The sequence below is a fragment of the Mustela nivalis genome, assembly GCF_964662115.1.
Source record: "Mustela nivalis genome assembly, chromosome: 4".
NCBI lineage: Eukaryota > Metazoa > Chordata > Mammalia > Carnivora > Mustelidae > Mustela > Mustela nivalis.
The window spans coordinates 95,779,601-95,800,003 of NC_139023.1; the positions used below are offsets into that span (position 1 = coordinate 95,779,601).

Below are 20,403 nucleotides of genomic sequence, written 5' to 3' on the forward strand. Positions count from 1 at the left end.
AAGCATGTTAAGTGTCCAGCATAAAGTTACATTGAATAAGTGATAACTCTTATTAAAGAGATCTCATATCAATAACTGCCACATGCCAAGCACTGTACACCTTGTAATCTCATACAGATGTAAAATGTCCAACACATTCAGTATTGGGAGCAAGTTGCTCTAAAAGCAGTAGTGAATGATGTATTTTGCTGGACCTCTGTTATTTTCTTGGCATTCATTAGGCATTTAGCAATTCCTTTGGGCTTGAGTAGAGGGATATGGGAGTTTTATCTCTGGAAGGCAGTGCCTCTCTCTGTAGGCCTGTGTCCTGTCCTGTGAACTATGTTATGGGTCAAGTATTCATCTCTCATTTGCCTAATCCTTTATCTCTCCTATCTCAGCAACCAGTGTAATCTTTGTAAAACACAAGTCATTATGTAATCTTATTCTTAAAACTGTACCCTTTGCACTTTTATAGAATAAAGGTTATACAGCTCAGCATAGCATAGAAGTTCCTCTGACTCCGATTATTGCTCATTTTTTTCAGTCTTCTCTCTCACTGTTCACTGTCTTAAATAGACCCCTTAATTGTACTGAGTTCCTTGGTCATGCCTTGCTCTGTCTTTTACAGGCCCTTGTATATATTAATTCTTGTTTGGAAATACATTCCTGGCATCTTCTTTCAGTTATGGTTATTTCAGCTTATAGCTTAAATATTTATGTTCTTCCAGAAACCTTATTTGATGCCGTAGACCCAGTTGGGTGCCCCTCCTGTGCTTATTTCTGACATGTTTTATTGTAATTACTTTTTATCAACCTGCTGTCCTGGAAATTCCTTGGTTAGAAATAGTATTTGTTCATTTTAATACCTCAACCCAACAATGTCTGGCAAATACTAAAGCAAGTACTAAATAAATACATGTAATTTATAAATAATATGTGTGTGGTTTATCTTATATGTATGAAGAGGGAATTGAATCCAGAATTGCAAATAATAGTTTTATTTAATCATCCTAGGTCTTTAGCCCTCTGTTCTCAAACTTGAGCATATATCCCTATCACCTGCAGGCATGTTAAAGCGAAGCACTGGGTCCAACCTCAGACCTTCTGATTTAAAAGTTCAAGGATAAGACCCAGGAACTTGAATTTCTAACTACTTACCAGGTGATGCTGATGCTGTTGGTTCAGGGATCATACCTTTGGAACCACTCCTTTAGAAAAAAAGATTTTTTCTTTGACATCTCTATTTACTTCTTCAATTCACCATCAGTTATTTTAGATTTTCAAATTTGCCCACAGTAACAGTTTTATCCAGTAGCATAGGATAAATACAGTCCTTATTGTAGTGATAGTGAAAAGATTATTCCTTACAGAGGAAATTTGTGTATTAGGTCCTGGATACTGTGATTTCTTGACTTTAAGATATAAAATTTGTGTATTAGGTCCTGGATACTTTGATTTTCTTGACTTTAAGCTATAAAAGGGAACATTAAGAACACAAGGGGGCCATCTTGTGGTGGCCATAGCAATTCAGAAAATGGAAAGCTGAAGCTCTGTATAAGAAACTCAAATGTGGGGGAAGAGGGATCATTTTCTGATCCATGTTGTGGCACTTGGAAAAAAAACTTAGCATACTACTAATTATTTTATACATTTTACTTGGCTGTCTTTTTACTTGGAAAATTCTTTTTCCACTAGGTGGGATCACTCTTTTATTATGTAATTGGTATCAGATGATTTGGTAATCACATAGTCTTAGAACTCTTAGATTTCTGTGTCAAGAGTTTGTGGGAAACAGTTGGATTTGATACTCTTTTCATCGGGGTTGAATATTCTTTGTCTATTTTCATTTTAGGTTGTATAAATAATTGAATAAGCACCATTATTTTTTGGACCTGACTGGTGTATAATTTCAGAAGAAATAATGGAAAACCAGGAATTTATTGTGAGTCTTACAGTTTTCACTATTTCCTTTTTTCTTTTTTTTTTAAGTCCCCTATTTTAAAAATTTTTTAAGATTTTATTTTCAAGTAATCTCTATACCCAGTGTGGCTTGAACTCACAACCCTGAGATTAAGAGTTGCATACTCCACTGACTGAGCCCCCCAGGCAGGCTCCCCACAATTTCCTTTTTTCTTTCTTCCTTCCACATTTCACAGATGTCTTGCTGGGGTTGACAGGTTTAACAAAAAACAAAAACCCCAAAACCTAAAAGCAGGACACTTAGGTAAATTTGAATATCAGAAAAACAGTGAATAATTTTTTTGGTATAAGTATGTATTTCTCAAATATAGCCCTCGATTTTTCTGGCAATTTTATCTCTTGCCTACTACTCACGTTAGTTATATAAAAATTCTTGTAAGCTCTTCGTTGTGATCAGGAAATAATTTCTTCTGAAGAAGTGCCATGCCTCTTCTATCTATATCAGTGATTCCTTTTTTTAGAGATTTTTATTTATTTATTTGACAGACAGAAACCACAAGTAGGCAGAAAGGCAGGTAGAAAGAGGAGGAAGCAGGCTCCCTGCCAAGCAGAGCCCGATGGAATCATGACCTGAGCCGAAGGCAGAGGCTTTAACCCACTAAGCCACCCAGGCACCCCTAGATCAGTGAATCTTGTTTTTGAATGTTACTAATTTTTAAATATTTTTAAAAAAGATTTTATTTATTTATTTGACAGAGATTACAAGTAGGCAGAGAGGCAGGCAGAGAGAGAGGAAGGGAAGCAGGCTCTCTGCTAAGCAGAGAGCCTGATGTGGTGCTCCATCCCAGGACCCTGGGGTCATGACCTGAGCCGAAGGCAGAGGCTTAACCCACTGAGCCACCCAGACGCCCCTAGATCAGTGATTCTTAAACTGTTTGGTCTTAGGATGCTATTAAACCTCTTAACAATTATTGAGGAGGGGCGTCTGGGTAGCTCAGTGCTTCCTCCTCTCTCTGCCTGCTTCTCTGCCTACTTGTGATCTCTGTCAAATAAATAAATAAAATCTTTAAAAAAAAATTATTGAGGGGATGCCTGGGTGGCTCAGTTGGTTGGGCAGCTGCCTTCGGCTCAGGTCATGATCCCAGCGTCCTGGGATTGAGTCCCACATTGGGCTCCTTGCTCGGCAGGGAGCCTGCTTCTCCCTCTGCCTCTGCCTTGCACTCTGCCTGTGGTCGCACGCGCTCTCTCTCTCTAACAAATAAATAAATAAAGTCTTTAAAAAAAAAATTATGGAGGAGCCCAGAGAGTTTCTGATTATGGGGCTTATACCTATTGCTGTCTCTCATATGAGAACTTGTAACAGACATTTTATTTTATTTTATTTTATTTTTTAAAGATTTTATTTATTTATTTGACAGACAGAGATCACAAGTAGGCAGACAGGCAGGCAGAGAGAGAAAAGAGGAAGTAGGCTCCCTGGTGAGCAAAGAGCCCAATGCGGGGCTCGATCATAGGACCCTCGGATCACGACCTGAGCCAAAGGTAGAGGCTTTAACTCACTGAGCCACTCAGGCGCCCCTGTAACAGACATTTTAAAAATATTTATTAATTCGTTAAAAAAAAAAAACCATTACATTTAATATAAATTACTTTTTAAAAATGGAAATAGGTATATTTTCCAAAACAACAACAGAAAAAAACACGTTGAAAAGAGTAGCATTAAAAAAAAAAAAAAAAAAGAAAAGAGTAGCATTGCTATACATTTTTTTTGCAAGTCCTCTTAGCATTTGATTTAATAGACCGCTAGATTCTCAGATCTGCCTCTGCATTTAGTCTGAAAATGAATTTCGCAGCATTATACATACATAACCCTGGGAGACCACTATGCATGTCTGAAGAAATAAGAGTGAAAAGGCAAATAACATCACGGAAGCAGTTTTGATTTCAAGAACCTTGAAAAAGTCTTGGGAACCTCTAAGAATCTCTGGACTACATTTTGAGCATAGATCATGACTTCTGTGTAACCCAACAAATTTTTTCCTTGCCACTGACAACTGAAAAGCTCAAAATGATTTTTGTTGTTCAGTTAACTTTTCAGTTTTCTCTTTAGATTTTACTTCTTTCAACCCTGCCTTGCCTTTTACTACCTAGTTTTTTTAAGATTGATTTTTAAAAAAAAAATTAAAATAACCATAAACTCTATGCCCAGTATGGAGCTTGAACTCAAAACCCTGAGATCCAAGTCACATGCTTTACCAACTGATTGGGGCAGGATCCTTAATGTTTTGTTTTTATCGTTATGGTATCTTTTACTTCAATAAAGGATGTCTAAATATTTTTTATATGTAGGAAGGGTATAAGAATATGCAACATTAAATGCATGTAAGTAGAAACCATTTCTTTTGTCCTTTTGGAAATAAGGTACTGTATACTCATCAAAAGATGAAGAAGTCAAAAGTATGGCAAGATGGAATTCTGAGGATCACTCACTTAGGAAACAAAGTAAGTACAAAGCAGTTGACTGAAAAGCTAGATTCTTGCCTTTTGATTGAATATTAAGAAGACTCTGTAGATGGTAAAATGTTGGCTATGTCCATAAGCTGATATGGTATGAAAACAGAAGTTGTCCAATAATTGCCACATTACAGTGATTAATTTGTTAAAATTAAAATTTGTAAAAGTTCAGTAAATAGTATTTACTTTGTTTTGATTTTTAAAATTTGAAATGGATTTTTTGTAAAGTTTTTAGGTATTTTGAAACATTTTTATCTTTGCAGAAAATAAGAGTTTAATGGTACAAAAAACCTTTTAAAATATATTTCAAACACTGTAATGCTCAGAGTGAGATGGTACATATAGAGTTTGACACACTGTTTTAGGAAAGCTGCCAATTTCCAAAAATTTTGTAGAGTTCTTCTATTTTCACATTTTCTTTGAATCTTACTTTGGTTATGATATGATCCTGTCAGTCTTTTTTTTTTTTTTTTTTTTTAAAGATTTTATTTATTTATTTGAAAGACGGAGATCACAAGTAGGCAGAGAGGCAGGCAGAGAGAGAGAGAGAGGGAAGCAGGCTTCCTGCGGAGCAGGGAGCCCGATGCGGGGCTCGATCCCAGGACCCTGAGATCATGACCCGAGCCAAAGGCAGCAGCCCAAACCACTGAGCCACCCAGGCGCCCCTGATCCTGTCAGTCTTGAGAGAATTATTTACCTGGGTGATCTTTCACTTTACTATATATAGTGATCCTTCTTTATGTGCTTTTTTTCTCATCCCAAGTATCTCCATCTGCCAAATTGTAATTTTCTCTCACTAGTTCTTATGACCTTATGCAACACTCTTGCCTGTTCCATTCGTCATAATAATTCTTTGACTTCTGTGACACCACATTTTCCTGAGGTTGCTTACTGATATCTAAGTATTTTTTGTGGGCTCATTCTCTTCTCCAACTTTGAAGTTTTCTTTAGAACTCAGCCATATATGTACTTACACAGAAATATATAAAGAAATGTAAATCTTTCTTTTTTAATCTTTTCTTTTTAAAGATTTTATTTTTTATTTTTTATTTTTTTTTGAGAGAGAGTGAGAGACAGCACGAGGTTGGGGAGTAGACAGAGGGAGAAGCAGACCCCCAACTGAGCAGGAGCCTGGTCTATCCCAGGACCCTCGGATCATGATCTGAGCCAAACACAAATGCTTAACTCACTGAGCCACTCAGATCCCCAAATCTGTGTGTGTGTGTGCATGAAGAGAAAGGGAAAAAAGAAATTTATTCTAGGGAATTGGGTTATGTGATTGTGGAGGCTAACAAGTGCCAAGATCTGTGGTTGGTAAGATGGAGACCCAACAAAGCCAATTGTGTAGTTTCAGTATAAATGATGGGAGGTTTGAGACCCAGGAAGAGGCAGTGTTTCTGATTGAATCAAAAGGCAGAATACTTATGTCCCAGCTTAGGGACAGTCAGGCAGGAGTTTTCTCTTACTTAGTCTTAGACTGATTGGATAAGGCCCACCCACTTAGGGAGAGCAATCTGCTCCATTTACTTATTATTTTTATTGAGGTATAATTGACATTTAACATAATATTAGTTTCAAGTATACAACATAATGACTTGATATTTGTATACATTGCAGAATGATCCCAGTAGGTGTAGTCACCATCTGTCACCATACATAGTTAACAATATTTTTTTCTTTTATTTTTTGTAATAAGGACTTTTAAGATGTACTCTTAGCAACTTTTAAATATGCAATGCAATGGGGCGCCTGGATGGCTCAGTCAGTTGAACAGCTCCCTTTGGCTTGGGTCATGATCCCAGGGTCCTGGGATTGAGTCCTGCGTTGGGCTCCCTGCTCAGTAGGGAGGCCACTTCTCCATCTTCCTCTGCCTGCTCCTCCCCCTAGTTGTGCATGCTGTCTTTCTGTCAAATAAATAAGTAAAATCTTTAAAAAAATATGCAATACAGTATTATTATGGTCATCAGGCTATATATTGTTTATTTTATAACTAGAGTTTTGTATCTTTTGACTCCCTTCATCTATTTAGCAACGCCCCCAGTGCCACTCTCCCCCAGATTGATTTTTTAAAAAAGCTTAAATTGTCATCTGCCAGACATGCTATAAATGTGTCAACTTAGTCTACATAACTCCACTTTTAGAGTACTATTTTTGTATATATTTTACTGAGGTTGAAACTGAGACACAGAAAGATAAAGTAGTTTGTCCATAGATCTCACAGCTAGAGAGTGGAGGAGTCATAATTAACCCTAGCCTTTTTGGCTCCAGAGCCCATATCCTAACCAGTCTATTATAGTTTCTCTTAATACTAAAGAATTGAAAGAACAACTTTATTAGCCCTACTCCTCAGCAGATACAGATCTCCATATTCTTGTTTATTTATTTATTTATTTATTTATATTTTATTTTATTTTATTTTATTTAGGGATTCCTGGGTGGCTTAGGTCATGATCCTAGTGTCCTGTGATCAAGCCTGGTGTTGGGCTTCTTGCTCATCAGGAAGCCTGCTTCTCCCTTTGCCTCTTTTGCCACTGCCCTTACCCCTGCTCATGCTTGCACTCTCTCTCAGACAAATAAGTAAATAAAAATTTTTAAATAATTAAATCTTATTTAAATTCAATTAATTGACATAGTGTATTATTAGTTTCAGAGGTAGAGTTCAGTGATTCATCAGTTACATATAACACCCAGTGCTCATTACATCACGTGCCCTCCTTAATGCCCATCACCCAGTTACCCCATTCTCCCACCTGCCTCCCCTCCAGCAGCCCTCAGTTTTGTTTCCTATAGTCAGGAGTCTTTTGGGGTGCCTGGGTGGCTTAGTTGGTTAAACATCTGCCTTCAGCTCAGGTCATGATCCCAGAACCCTGGGATCAATCCCCATGTCGGGCTGTCAGCTCAGCAGAAAGTCTGCTTCTCCCTCTCCCTCTGCTGTTCCCCCTGCTTGTGCTCTCATTCTCTCTGTCAAATAAATAAACAAAATCTTTTTTTTTTTTTTAAATATTTTATTTATTTATTTGACCCAGAGAGAGAGAGATCACAAGTAGGCAGAGAGGAGGGTGGGGTCGGGGGGAAGCACACTCCTTGCTGAGCTGAATCCCAGGATCCTGAGATCATGACCTGAGCCGAAGGCAGAGGCTTAACCCACTGAGCCACCCAGGAGCCCCTAAATAAATAAAATCTTCAAAAAAAAAAAAGTCTCTTATAGTTTGCCTCTCTCTCTCTCTCTGATTTCATCTTATTTTATTTTTGCCTCCCTTCCCCTGTAATCCTGTGTTTTGTTTCTTAAATTCCACATGAGTTAAATCATATGATAATTGTCTTTCTCTGATGGACTTACTCCATATTCTGTTCTTACTCCATGTATTTATCTCTGTGAAGTTATCAATAGGAGCAGCTTTTCAATGTAGAAAGGCTACTTATTTGTGAATTAACAATTAAAACAGAAAAAGAAAAACTAGTTTTGCTTTAAGACTTCAAGTTCAGTTTACAAATCCGATTAACTTCAGTTTAACTTTCAGTGGGCTCAGCAGGGAGCCCAATGTGGCACTCAATCCCAAGACCCTGGGATCAGGACCTGAGCTGAAGGCAGACACATAGCCAACTGAACCATCCAGGTTCCCCACTAGATACTTTTTAAAAATTATTTTTTATTATTATTATTTTATTTATATGTTTTTTTGAGAGAGTGAAAGAGAGAGAGCGTTGTGAGCATGAGTGGATCAGAGGGAGAGGGAGAGGGAGTGAGAATCCCAAGCAGGCTGCACACCCAGTGCAGAGCTTGATGCAGGGCCCCATATCATGACCCTGAGATCACGAACCGAGCCAAAAGCAAAGTCAGGTGTTCAACTGACCGAGCCATCTGGTTGCCCCAAGCTAGATACTTTTAATAATCAAAATATCAACAAACATAACATTTTAAATATTTTAAATTTATAAATTTATTTGATTTTTTTTCAAAGATTTTATTTTTAAATAATCTTCATTCACAATATGGGGCTTGAACTGACAAACCTGAGATCAAGAGTCAAATGCTCCTACCAAACTAACCAGTGCTACCCTGACCCCTCCTTTTATTTATTTATTTTTTAAGGTTTTATTTATTTGACAGAGAGACACAGCGAGAGAAGAAGCACAAGGCGGGGGAGTGGGAGAGGGAAAAGCAGGCTTCCCACCAAGCAGGGAGCCTGATGGGGAGCTCAGTCTCAGGACCCTAGGATCATGACCTGAGCCGAAACCAGATGTTTAAAAACTGAGCCATTCAGATGCTCCTGTCCCCTCCTTTTAAAATAATCTCTACATCCAACTTGGAACTCGAACTCACAACTCCAAGATCAAGAGTTGCATGTTGTATTGACTGAGCCAGACAGCTGCCTCTAAGTTTCTTTCTTTAGCATTTTAGTTTCCCTAACAAACAAAACCTCCCAATTAAATCCTTCTAAGATTTTTTTTTTAAAGATTTGTTTATTATATATACATGTATATATATAGAGAATGCATGTACTCGTGCAAATGAGGCAAGGTGCAGGAGAGGGAAAATCTGAGGCAGGCCTTTCCCTGAGTGCAGAGTCCAACTCAGAACATGACCCCAAGACCTTGAGATCATGACCTGAGCCAAAATGAGGAGTTGGATTCCTAGCCAAATGAGGTACCCAGGCACCCCAACATTAAGATTTTGAGTTCTATTTTTAACTTAATGAATTTACAGTGTAATAGGAACATTTAAGTAATTGGCTTCAGACACCTGGAACTCAGGAAGGTTCTGGGCTACTAATACTGATTGGGAGTATGTGGCATTTAGATGATATTTGAAGCTTCTGGAGTACAGAAATAAATGTACGAATCCTTTAACCTGTTAGGGGTTACACACTATTCTAGGGGATACAGAGGAAACAACATGTGAACCCCGATATTTCGACTTCGTAGAAATATCATGGAGGTTACAAACCAGTAAACTAAATGAATATGTTTGTCTAGTGGGTTAGGCAGACAACAAGGAATAGAGTGAGCAAGGATGAAAATGGAGATCAGGGGGATTATGTAGGCCTTATTGGTCATTGTAAGAGCTTTTGTTCTTATTCTTTGGGAGCTGTGGAGACATTGGGAGGATTTGAGCAGAAGAATGATATGGTCTGGTTTGTGTAGATGATATCACTCAAGAATGGAGTATAGAGGGGTGCCTGGGTGGCTCAGTCCATTAAGCATCCAACTCTTGATCCTACCTCACTCAGTTCTCACTCTCAGGTCTGTGAGTTTAAGTTCTGCTTTGGGCTCCACACATAGTGTGAAGCCTACTTAAAAGACAAAAATGGAGAATATAGAATATAAAGAATAGAGGGGAGGGGCGCCTGGGTGGCTCAGTGGGTTAAGCCGCTGCCTTCGGCTCAGGTCATGATCTCAGGGTCCTGGGATCAAGTCCCGCATCGGGCTCTCTGCTCAGCAGGGAGCCTGCTCCTCTCTCTCTCTGCCTGCCTCTCTGCCTCCTTGTGATCTCTGCCTGTCAAATAAATAAATAAAATCTTTAACAAAAAAAAAAAAAAAAAAAAAAAAAAAAAAAAAATAAAGAATAGAGGGGAAAAGATAGAGCCTTTGTAAACACTGATCTTTTAAATAGCTATATTGAGATATAATTCACATGGTTTTCAGTTCACCCCTTTAAAGTATTCAGTTCATTGTTTCTTTGTATATTCACAGAATTTTGGAATCATTACTATAACATAATTTTAGAACATTTGTAACCCCCAAAAGAAATCCTATACCTGGTTATGGTTACTCCTTGGTACCCACCTCCCAGTCCTAAGCAACTACTAGTATACTTACTGTCTCAGTAGATTTGCCTGTTCTGGACTTCTCACATAAATGGAATTGTACAATATGTGGTCTTTCATTAGATGACTTCTTTCATTTAGCGTGTTTTCAAGGTTCATTCGTGTTGAAGCATGCTTCAATACTTTATTCCTTTTATTGCTCAGTAGTGGGATTATGACCTGAGCCAAAGGTAGATGCTTAACCAACTGAGCCATTCAGGCACCCCATTTACTCATCTTGCTTCCTGTTTTGCCCTCTCAGGCATTCCAATTCTGTTTTCTTCCAAGTTCCATTCCAGGAACCTCCTGGTAGAGATTAAGTTCATGAAATTCTGATGCATAACCTTTGCTGTCTTCCACTGACTGAAGAGTTGCTTAGGAAATATTTGAAATAGATGTACTTTCTAATGCAAAACAAAGAGGGTAATTCTTTCATTTTAAGATTTACTTATATAACCGTGTTTGATTTGCTATTGAAGATGTTTAAGAAAAGCAGAATTATATATTTTTTAACATTTATTTTGTTTTGATATAGGCAATTTTATATGATGACAAAGGAGGATGTTTGGAGAGTATATTTCTTAAGTGCCTTGAGGTATTTTAATGTTTCTATCTTATTTTTAAGTTACTTAAATCTCTGTATTTAACTTAAAAAAATCTCTTTACTTCCTTTATGAATATTGTTAAAGAGTATAGTCATGGTATTAATGGTATTAATTATAGCTAGTACTTTAACATTTATTATTAGCCACCTCTGTGGTAAAAACTTTTAGATATTGTTTCATTTAATCTTGAGACAATTCTTGTGAGTTTTTTTTAGATTGGGAGTACAGTACTGAAAGATTCAGTTACTTGCCCATATTCATAGAATTGCAGTGGTAGGGCTGGGATCTGGACCCCAGAAACTGACTCTGTAACCTAATTGTATTACATGGTCTCAATAGGCTGAGAATTATAATGGGTAATCTTTTCAGAAATTATTCCTATATATAATATTTTCTCAAATATTCTGTTTTTCCTTTCGGAGAAAGAAAAGGAACTGAAGGCATATTTTAGTGTAAAGAATAAGGATATTAAAGTTTGGTCATTCTGGGTTCATATCCCACTTTTAGATGCTTCCTAGCTAACCTAGCTTCTCTTGTGTCTAAATTCTGTACTGTAGTACATAGACCATAGGATAGACTTTACTGTGTTGGTCTAAAAATTAGAAATAATTTATGTGAACTTCAGTTTAATATGGTCATTTAAAAGTGTTAGTGTATAATCTTATTGTGTTGATTTTGGCCATGGTGTTAAATTTTTTAAAAAATTTTTTGTGGAATTAATAGTGGTTGTGGTATTTCCGTATTTACCAAAAGAGTCTATAAAAAGCACTATCTTAGTAGATGGTTAATTGGGTCTAACTACCCAATTGTAGTAATTGTTATTATTTCATTTTAAATTATTTCTTTTTTTTTTTTTTTTTTTTTTTATTAAAGATTTTATTTATTTATTTGACAGAGAGAAATCACAAGTAGATGGAGAGGCAGGCAGAGAGAGAGAGAGAGGGAAGCAGGCCCCTGCTGAGCAGAGAGCCCGATGCGGGACTCGATCCCAGGACCCTGAGATCATGACCTGAGCCGAAGGCAGCGGCTTAACCCACTGAGCCACCCAGGCGCCCTCATTTTAAATTATTTCATTAGGAAAGACTAAGCATATTATCTGTGATAATACACAGATTTCGTGTATTACCAACTAGGCTGATAATCTTATTTTTTTTTTAAAGATTTTATTTATTTGAGAGAGAGAGAAAGAGTGAGCAGGAGAGAGACCATGAGCAGTGGGGAGAGGCACAGGGAGGTGCAGACTCCTCACTAAGCAAGGGAGCCTGATGTTGGGCTCCATTCTAGGACCCTGGGATCATGACCTGAGTCAAAGGCAGACACTCAACCGACTGAGCCACCCAGGATACCTGATAGCTCTAATTTTACTATATTATTATCCTTTTTTATGCTTATTGATAGTTAACTAGTCTATAATAATAAATGAAGATTTGAATATTGATTCATATGTTTAATAACTATTATCTTTTGTGCCTTGCTAGTGCTAATGACTTACTAGAACAAATAATGAACAAATAATTAGATGTATGTGATTTTAAATTTATTCTTTTAAAATTTAGGTGAAGCCTGGAGATGACCTAGAAAGTGATCGATACTTAATCACAGTTGAGGAGGTTAAAGTTGCTGGAAACATAGCTGTTAAACAGGATGTCATTAAGGAAGCATCAGAGTTAAATCCAAGGAGATTAATATCCTCTGGCCGGTCCCTTGGATGTCAGCCTGCTGGTCTAAAAAGAAAGTTTACTGTAAGTTTCTCTGTTGAAAATAGTAAATCAGTATATATTTCTAATATTATTTCAAGAAGTAGTGAATTTGAAACTATTGTACTCTATCATTAAAATGGTATTTCATAATAAATGTTTAGGTAGTGAGGAAGTAAATCCTAATTAGAAAACTCTTAATACAAATGAGTATTTACATTTTAATCTTGCAAATTTTATATATTTATTACTTTACCTTGCAAAATAGACACATTCCTTTTTCTTTTCTTTCCCTTCTTTTTTTCCCTTTTTTAAAAAAGCCAGTCCATTTCAAAGTTTCTTTATAGATAACGGAACAGCTAATAATTGTTTTAATATTTTTAGGGTTTTCGAGGACCACGTCAAGTGCCAAAGAAAATGATTATTACAGAAAATGGTGAATCCACAGAGTCACTTGAGGCTAAGAAACCTGGCCCTATTTTTCTTTCTCCCTTCTATAGCGCACCTCCTTTGTTTTCTACTGCTGGCAAGAAAGATATAAATAATATGCCAAGAGACCCTGAGAACAGTGTCACTTACAAAGATAGAGAGACAAATGGCTTACATTTTTCTTCGGTTGTCTCTACTCCATCCTTCAAGAATAACCCAGAAATGAAATGTGAAGAAAATTATTTTTGCTCTCCTGTCTATTCTGTAAATAAGCATTCAGATTCTGGACTGACCAATGAGATCTTAAAAAAAGATGGTTTGACCTCTCACTGTTTAGGAGTTTCACAAAACATCAGAAGCAAAGCACAGATATTAGCTCTTCTGAAGTCCAAATCAACTGGTACATTTGAGGAACTAAATTCTGGGACTACAGAACATCTCCCTCAGATACATCTACAAGGAAGTGTAAACATTCCTATTAAACCAAAGTGCATAGTTGAACAAGAAAAGTGTGCTCAGACGAAAAGCACAGACAGTTCATACCACCAGCATCAATCAGAAAATACCATGAGAAATAAAAGTCGATGGGCCATGTATTTATCCTCCCAGAGCTCACCTGTACATTCTTCTACTGAAGATGGAAATAATATAGAAAGGAAACCAAAGGTCCAGGGAGACAATACAAATTTAGATTTGAAAGACCTTTTGGTACAAGAGAGGATACAGGTCTCTGAAACATGTGCTGAAAAAGGTAAAAAGTATAATGAAGTCAAGCCAGGAGATGATAGTGATCAGTCATTGGATCAGGAAGTAAAATTGGAAATTCCTTCATTCTGTAAAAGCAACAGCTTACCAGTTACTTGTAGCAGTGTGGAGTGTGATGGCTTATTATCAGAATATGACATTAAAAAGAATAATAAGATACCTGTTAGTCAAAATGACAAGATGTGTTTAAAAGGATCAACTCTCGGTAGAGAAAATGCTCAGGAGGTAAAGAAGTATGAACGGCCAATCTCATTCCTGCCAGAATCTGGACATCTGCAAACTGAGTCTTCTATAGCTAACAATTCTAGGATCTCTGATGACTTTACCAATGTGCTTTCTAAAAGTAATACTGATAATGGAAATCATAACAGTATTCCTGAACCTATGAGTAATGTAACACAGCCACTTGTGGAGGTGAGTTTTAATCTGAACAATTTTGAAACCAGCGACACTGAGGAGGAATCACAGGAAGACAACAAAATTTCCCAGGATTCAGAGGGTTGGGTAAAGGAAACTTTGGTTAATGACAGCAGTTCGAGTGTTCAGAAGAGATGTGAAGATACAAGCTGTAAGAAAGTTGGCAGTGAACATTTGTGTCTTTTAACATCTATTGGGGATAAACATACAGAGACATTTCCTATTAAAGAGACTCTGCTGTCAGAGTTTTGTGATAAAGCTTGCGTAGGTGTTGACAGAGAACCTTGGAAAACTGGAAACATTAGAAAAGAAATAGAAGAGTGTAGCGATATATTAAGCAGTTTTGACTCATCTTTAGAGGGGACTGATGATGTATCTCTAGATAATAATGAAAATGCTAATAAATCTATTCAAAAAGTCAGAATTAACTATGATAATGCTTCACTACAGAATAAATCTAAAGATATAAGCTCAAATTTACATATTCCTTGTTTAAACATAGCCACTGATCAGACTCCTAAAAACAGCCCATTCTCAGAACAGGCTGAGCCTCAGCCTTTTATTATGGGAAGTAACTTAGACAAAAATGATGAATGGCTTTTACTGTCAACGTCAAGCAGCGACATCAGTATCCAAGAATTAAATGTTAATCATAATCACTCTGAAGAATGTGTTGCTCTTGATAAATCAAGTACCCAAGTTTCTAATTCTTTGTTTTACCCTCTGGGAAAAAAGCATCCTATTTCCAAAGACATGGAAGCATATATTCCTGAATCTGAAGATTTGCGAAGGATTAGAAGTTTAGACCATGACCATGTTGAAGTAGAAACTGATGGAGAAAGCAAACAATATTGCAATAGTCCTAGAAATCCTTCAGAACTCTCTGGATTAGTAAATAACATTTCCATTTTAAAGTCATTGTCTGAACACAGTACGGCTTTAGAAGGCTTGGAAATATTGAAAAAGAGAAGTATTACCTTTAAACAACAAGGAACTCTGAGCCAGATGACTGATGAACCAGATAACAATCCTGAAGGTTAGATTGGCATGTTCGTTTTGGATTGTTTTCTGAATAGCTCAGAGGTTGTAAAGTATTTGCTTTGGAGGCTACATTAAAGAATTACATAGTAAATTTTTTTTTAATTTTTTTTTTTAGAGAGAAAAAGAGTGTGCCTGGGGAAGAGTGTGAGCAGGGGAAGGGGCAGAGGAAGAAGGAGAGAGAGAATCTTAAGCAGGTTACATGCCCAGCACAGAGCCTGACACAGGGCTTGATCTCATGACCCTGAGATCATGATTTGAACCAAAGACGTTTTGTCTACTGAGCCACCCAGGTGCCTAAGAATTAGATAGTATTTAAATAGGCAATATGTGTACTTGGTAAAATCAATTCTAATAGAGGATAAAATGGTGAAAAGTAAATCACCTTTCTAGTATAGTCCCTCAGTGCACTCCTAAGAATTAGCTAGTTTCCTTCCAGGGTATCCTTCTGGAAATAAGCATATACAGGCACATATAAGCAAGTATGTATGTGAATATCCATTCCTATCATACATTTTTAAAAAAAGATTTTATTTATTTATTTGACAGAGATCACAAGTAGGCAGAGAGGCAGAGGGGAGGAAGGGAGGGGGGAAGCAGGCTCCCTGCTGAGCAGAGAGCCCAATGTGGGGCTCGATCCCAGGACCCTGGATCATGACCTGAGCCGAAGGCAGAGGGTTTAACCCACTGAGCCACCCAGGTGCCCCCAATCAGACATTTGTGAACATGTGTTAGGAGATACTTTTTAAAAAATAATCATTAGTTCATATTGATCTCTCTAATTCCAGTTCTTAAACTCTGGGTTCTTCCTGTCTTCCTCAGTTTCACAATTGTATTTCTTTACTACCACAATGAGAAGGGGCCCTGGTTCCCAACAACATTAGTACATTTACTTCCTCAATTCTATAATACGCATCAAATGGCTTCCAAATTTTTACACTAGTATTACTACTAACAAAAAACCTTTACAAATGTGTAAAGTTCACAAATTCTTTTTCTTTTTTTCTTTTCTTTTCTTTTTTTTTTTTTAAGATTTTATTTAAGAGAGAGTAAGAAAGAGCCTGAATGGTGGGGAGGGGAGAGTGAGAAGCAGACTCCCAACTGAGCATGAAGCCCAGTGTGGGGCCCCATCCCAGGATCCCAAGATCATGACCTGAGCTGAAGGCAGATGCCTAACTGAGGTACCCAGGCACCCCTCTTTTGGTTTGTTTTTGCAATATATCTTACTGAAAATACATAGAGTATTAAGTTAAAAAGTTACTTGGGTGGGACATCTGGGTGGCTCAGTTGGTTGAGCGTCCAACTCTTGGTTTTGGCTCAGATCATGATCTGAGGTGGTGGAATTGAGCCTCACATGCAGTTCTGTGCTCTGTGGAGAGTCTGAGGTTCCTTCTCTGTCCCTCCCCTGCTCGTGTACATACACAGGTGCACTCTCTCTCTCTCTCTCAAATAAATATCTTTAAAAAGTTACTTGGGTTATTCTCTTTAGTGTGGTTATGTTATAATTTGATGTAAATATAGTTAAATTCACTGTTTATATTCAGTATGAGGACTTTTTTGCCTATCTTTGTTGATTTATTTTTATTTCTGATTATGTAAAATATTAATCTAGTTCAGGAAACAAAGCTGTATAAAAACATAAACTCAGACGCCTTCCTTGTGCCTTTCATCCTGTTCTTACCTACCTGCTAGACAGAGCCAATATGTCATACCTGTGTTTCTTTTTGCAAAAAGAAGTGCTCCGTATTTACATTCTTGTTCCCTCCCTATTCAACAAAAGATAGTATACTCTATATATTCTTTAGCATTTTTTCACTTAATATATTCTGAAGTTTGCTTCATATCAGTTCATAAGACACATCCTCATTTTTTGTTTATATCATTTTTTGTGTAATATTTCACTGTGTGTATGAGCCATCATTATGCAACCTGTCTCCAATACTTTGCTATTACAAATGATGTGATATTAATTAGCTCTCCGTGTGTGTGTGTGCATATTGTTTGAGGTGTGTCTTCAGGACAAATTCCTAGCTGCAGGGTTGCCGGGTAAATGTGTGACTTTATTTTACTTCAAAATTTTCTCCATGTCTTATCCCCACCAGTAATGTATGAGAGTGCTTGTTTCTCCACAGTCTTGCCAGTGTGTTGCCAAGCTTTGGAATTTTTGCTAATCTGATAAATGAGAAATGGCATTTCAGTGTTTTTGAATTTGTATTTCTCTTACTACAAGTGAAATTTAACATCTTTTCATATGTTTAAGCAACATTTGTACATCTTTTTTCATGAACTGTCTTACCTTTTTGTCCAGATGTTTAATGGCTGTTGGTATTTTTATTCTCATTGATTTTTAAGAGTTTTTTTTCTTAATATATTGGGGATACTAACCCTTTATTGGTGATGTGTGTTGCAGATACTCTCTTTTATATGTCACTGGTCTTTTGACTTTGCTTATAGTATGTTGCCAATAGCATTTTTAAAAAAAGAAAACCAATATAGAACATATTAGTAAATATCAATATTAGACACATATAAATGTGAGTGAACAGTGTACTTGGAGATTCTCAAAAGTTAAAACTGAATTCTTTTTTTAAAAAATTGAATTCGTATTTAAATATCTCAAGGGATTCCTGAGAAAGATAAGTTTAATGGCAATTGATGGTTTATTTTCCAAAAAATTAAAAAGGAAAAAAATTTTCATGAAAAATAAGTAGGGGCAGACGAAATTATATAATATATAAGGATATAGATTCCTATTATGAATATATAGGAATTATAGAATTTAGTTTTAGGAAATCTTTTTTCTCATCAAGTTGGAAAGAGGATTATGGTTGAGTCTCATGATTTGCAGTAGTTATGTTCTATTGAATCAGCACAAACACAGGGCACTTGGGTGGCTCAGCTGGTTAGGCAACTGCCTTTGGCTTAGGTCATGATTCCAGGGTTCTGGGATCAAACCCCACATTGGGTTCCTTGCTCAGTGGGGAGCCTGATTCTTCTCCTTATGCCTGCTATTGCATCTGCTTGTGCTCCATCTCTCTGTCAAATAAATAAATAAAATATTGAATCAACAGAAACACTGAATTAGTGAAAAATGAGTCATTGTTTTTAGGGGTATTTTCCATCAAACCTCTGGTCAGAGCATTTTTATCAATTGATCAAAATCTTGTTTTTATGAGTGTTTCTATTTAAAGGCATTAATTAATGTTGATCGGTTAACATTGAACTCATGGTGAACTACACAATGAGTGATTCCTGGAAAAAACTTCCCTAAACACACGTTTTCTCCGTAAAGGACATCACAGCCTTCTTGCACTTAGGAACATTAGACAGTATGCTTAGGGAACATTTGAAATAGCAAAGTCACTTAGAAGAAGCCCCAAAGTGTAAAAAATGTATTAAATAGACCACAAAAAGGATATTTGTTCATAGTGTGAGAGCTCAAGGAGGCAGAGTATCACCTTGTTCTACCTCAGCTGGGAATGTATGTCAGGAAACTCATTTTTTGTAGCTCTGGATGTCAAAAAATAACCCCCAAAACACAGGGTACAGATTTCGGGGTTCCAAATAAATTTTAGTAAGTAGGTAGGACCTGTGAGTAATGAGGATTGACTATTTGTTTTCTGATATCATAGATTTCTCTAGAAAGGAGTAAGTTGGTTTTCTTGTGACACTGAGAAGCTTGAATATAACAATTGACTTCATGGAGTAAGAATCAGTTTTACCATCAATTTAGGATATGTGAAAGTGTTACGATTTTTTTCCTGTAGATTGTAGATTTTTTTCCTGTAGATTTCCTGAAGTTTTTGTGGGATGATTGAATATATCTTAGAAATGTTCATTTAGGTGGGTGCCTGGTTGGCTCAGTGGGTTAAAGCCTCTGCCTTCAGCTCAGGTCATGATCCCCCGGTCCTGGGATTGAGCCCCACATTGGGCTCTCTGCTCAGCAGGGAGCCTGCTTCCTCCTCTCTCTTTGCCTGCCTCTCTGCCTGTTTGTGATCTCTGTCAAATAAATAATAAATAAAATATTAAAAAAAAAAGAAATGTTCATTTAGAGTTTTATTCTTGAGTGACTGCAATAAAGGAAAACACATCTATTTTCACCAAGTGCCTTTTTATTTATTTATTTATTTTAGGATTTTATTTATTTGACAGAGACAGTGAGAGAAGGAATACAAGCAGGGGGAGTAGGAGCCGGAGAAGCAGGCCTCCCGCAGAGCAGGGAGCCCCATGTGCTTGGGGCTCAGTCCCAGGGCCCTGGGATCTTGACCTGAGCTAAAGGCAGATGCTTAATGACTGAGCCACCCAGACATCCCCAAATGCCTTTTTATTTTTTTATTTTTATTTATTTATTTATTATTTTTAAAAGATTTTATTTATTTATTTGACAGACAGAGATCACAAGCAGGCAGAGAGGCAGGCAGAGAGAGAGGAAGGGAAGCAGGCTCCCCAATGAGCAGAGAGCCCAATGTGGGACTTGATCCCAGGACACTGGGATCATGACCTGAGCCGAAGGCAGAGGCTTTAACCCACTGTGCCACCCAGCCCCCCCCACAAATGCCTTTTTAAAGCCTGTTTTAGAAATAGCATCAGATTCCAAAATCCAATTACTTTAATTTCATTTAATTCTGAATTTTAACAGGAAAATAATGAAACCAGAAATGACAATGAACTAAAAGTGATGTTTACACTAGATTTAGCTATGATTTTTTTTACAGTAAAGTTTTTTTAATTTAAATAATCTACACCCAACAAGTAGCTTGAACTCATGACCCAGAGATTAAGAGTTGTATGCTCAGGGCACCTGGGTGGCTCAGCCTTTGGGCATCTGCCTTCTGCTCAGGTCTTGGTCCCAGGGTCCTGGGATCCAGCCCCGCATTGGACTCCCTGCTCAGCAGGAAACCTGCTTCTCCCTCTCACAATCCCCTTGCTCATGTTCCCTCTCTCGCTGTGTTTCTCTCTGTCAAATAAATAAATAAAATCTTAAAAAAAAAAAAAAAAGGTGCATGCTCCCCCAAACTGAGCCAGCCAAGTGCTTCTGATTATCTTTTTTACAATTATAATCAATCTTTCTTTCTAATAATCACTTTAAAATTATAGTCTTCTTGGTGACTTTAGGAGAAATTGAAATGATTGAATATGTACCTTTTTCTTTAAGGAAAAAAAATCCTATTTTTAAACAGATACTCAGGTGGTATGGCCTGGCCATTTTCTCCTCTTTTCTATTTTGCA

At 37.1% G+C, this 20,403-nt stretch overlaps 1 protein-coding gene across 4 annotated transcripts in view; it reads left to right on the forward strand.

Moving 5' to 3' along the window:
- The window catches only part of ZGRF1 (zinc finger GRF-type containing 1), an 81,758-nt gene that overhangs the window by 1,688 nt on the left and 59,667 nt on the right, over window positions 1–20,403 (forward strand). For all 4 annotated transcript variants that reach the window (XM_082728745.1, XM_082728746.1, XM_082728747.1 and 1 more), the window contains exons 2-6: window positions 1,835–1,924; window positions 4,324–4,404; window positions 10,759–10,818; window positions 12,385–12,570; window positions 12,910–15,172. In XM_082728745.1, the coding sequence (XP_082584871.1) occupies window positions 1,904–1,924; window positions 4,324–4,404; window positions 10,759–10,818; window positions 12,385–12,570; window positions 12,910–15,172 (2,611 nt within the window). In that variant the 5' untranslated portion in view covers window positions 1,835–1,903. The remainder of the gene's footprint in view (window positions 1–1,834; window positions 1,925–4,323; window positions 4,405–10,758; window positions 10,819–12,384; window positions 12,571–12,909; window positions 15,173–20,403) is intronic.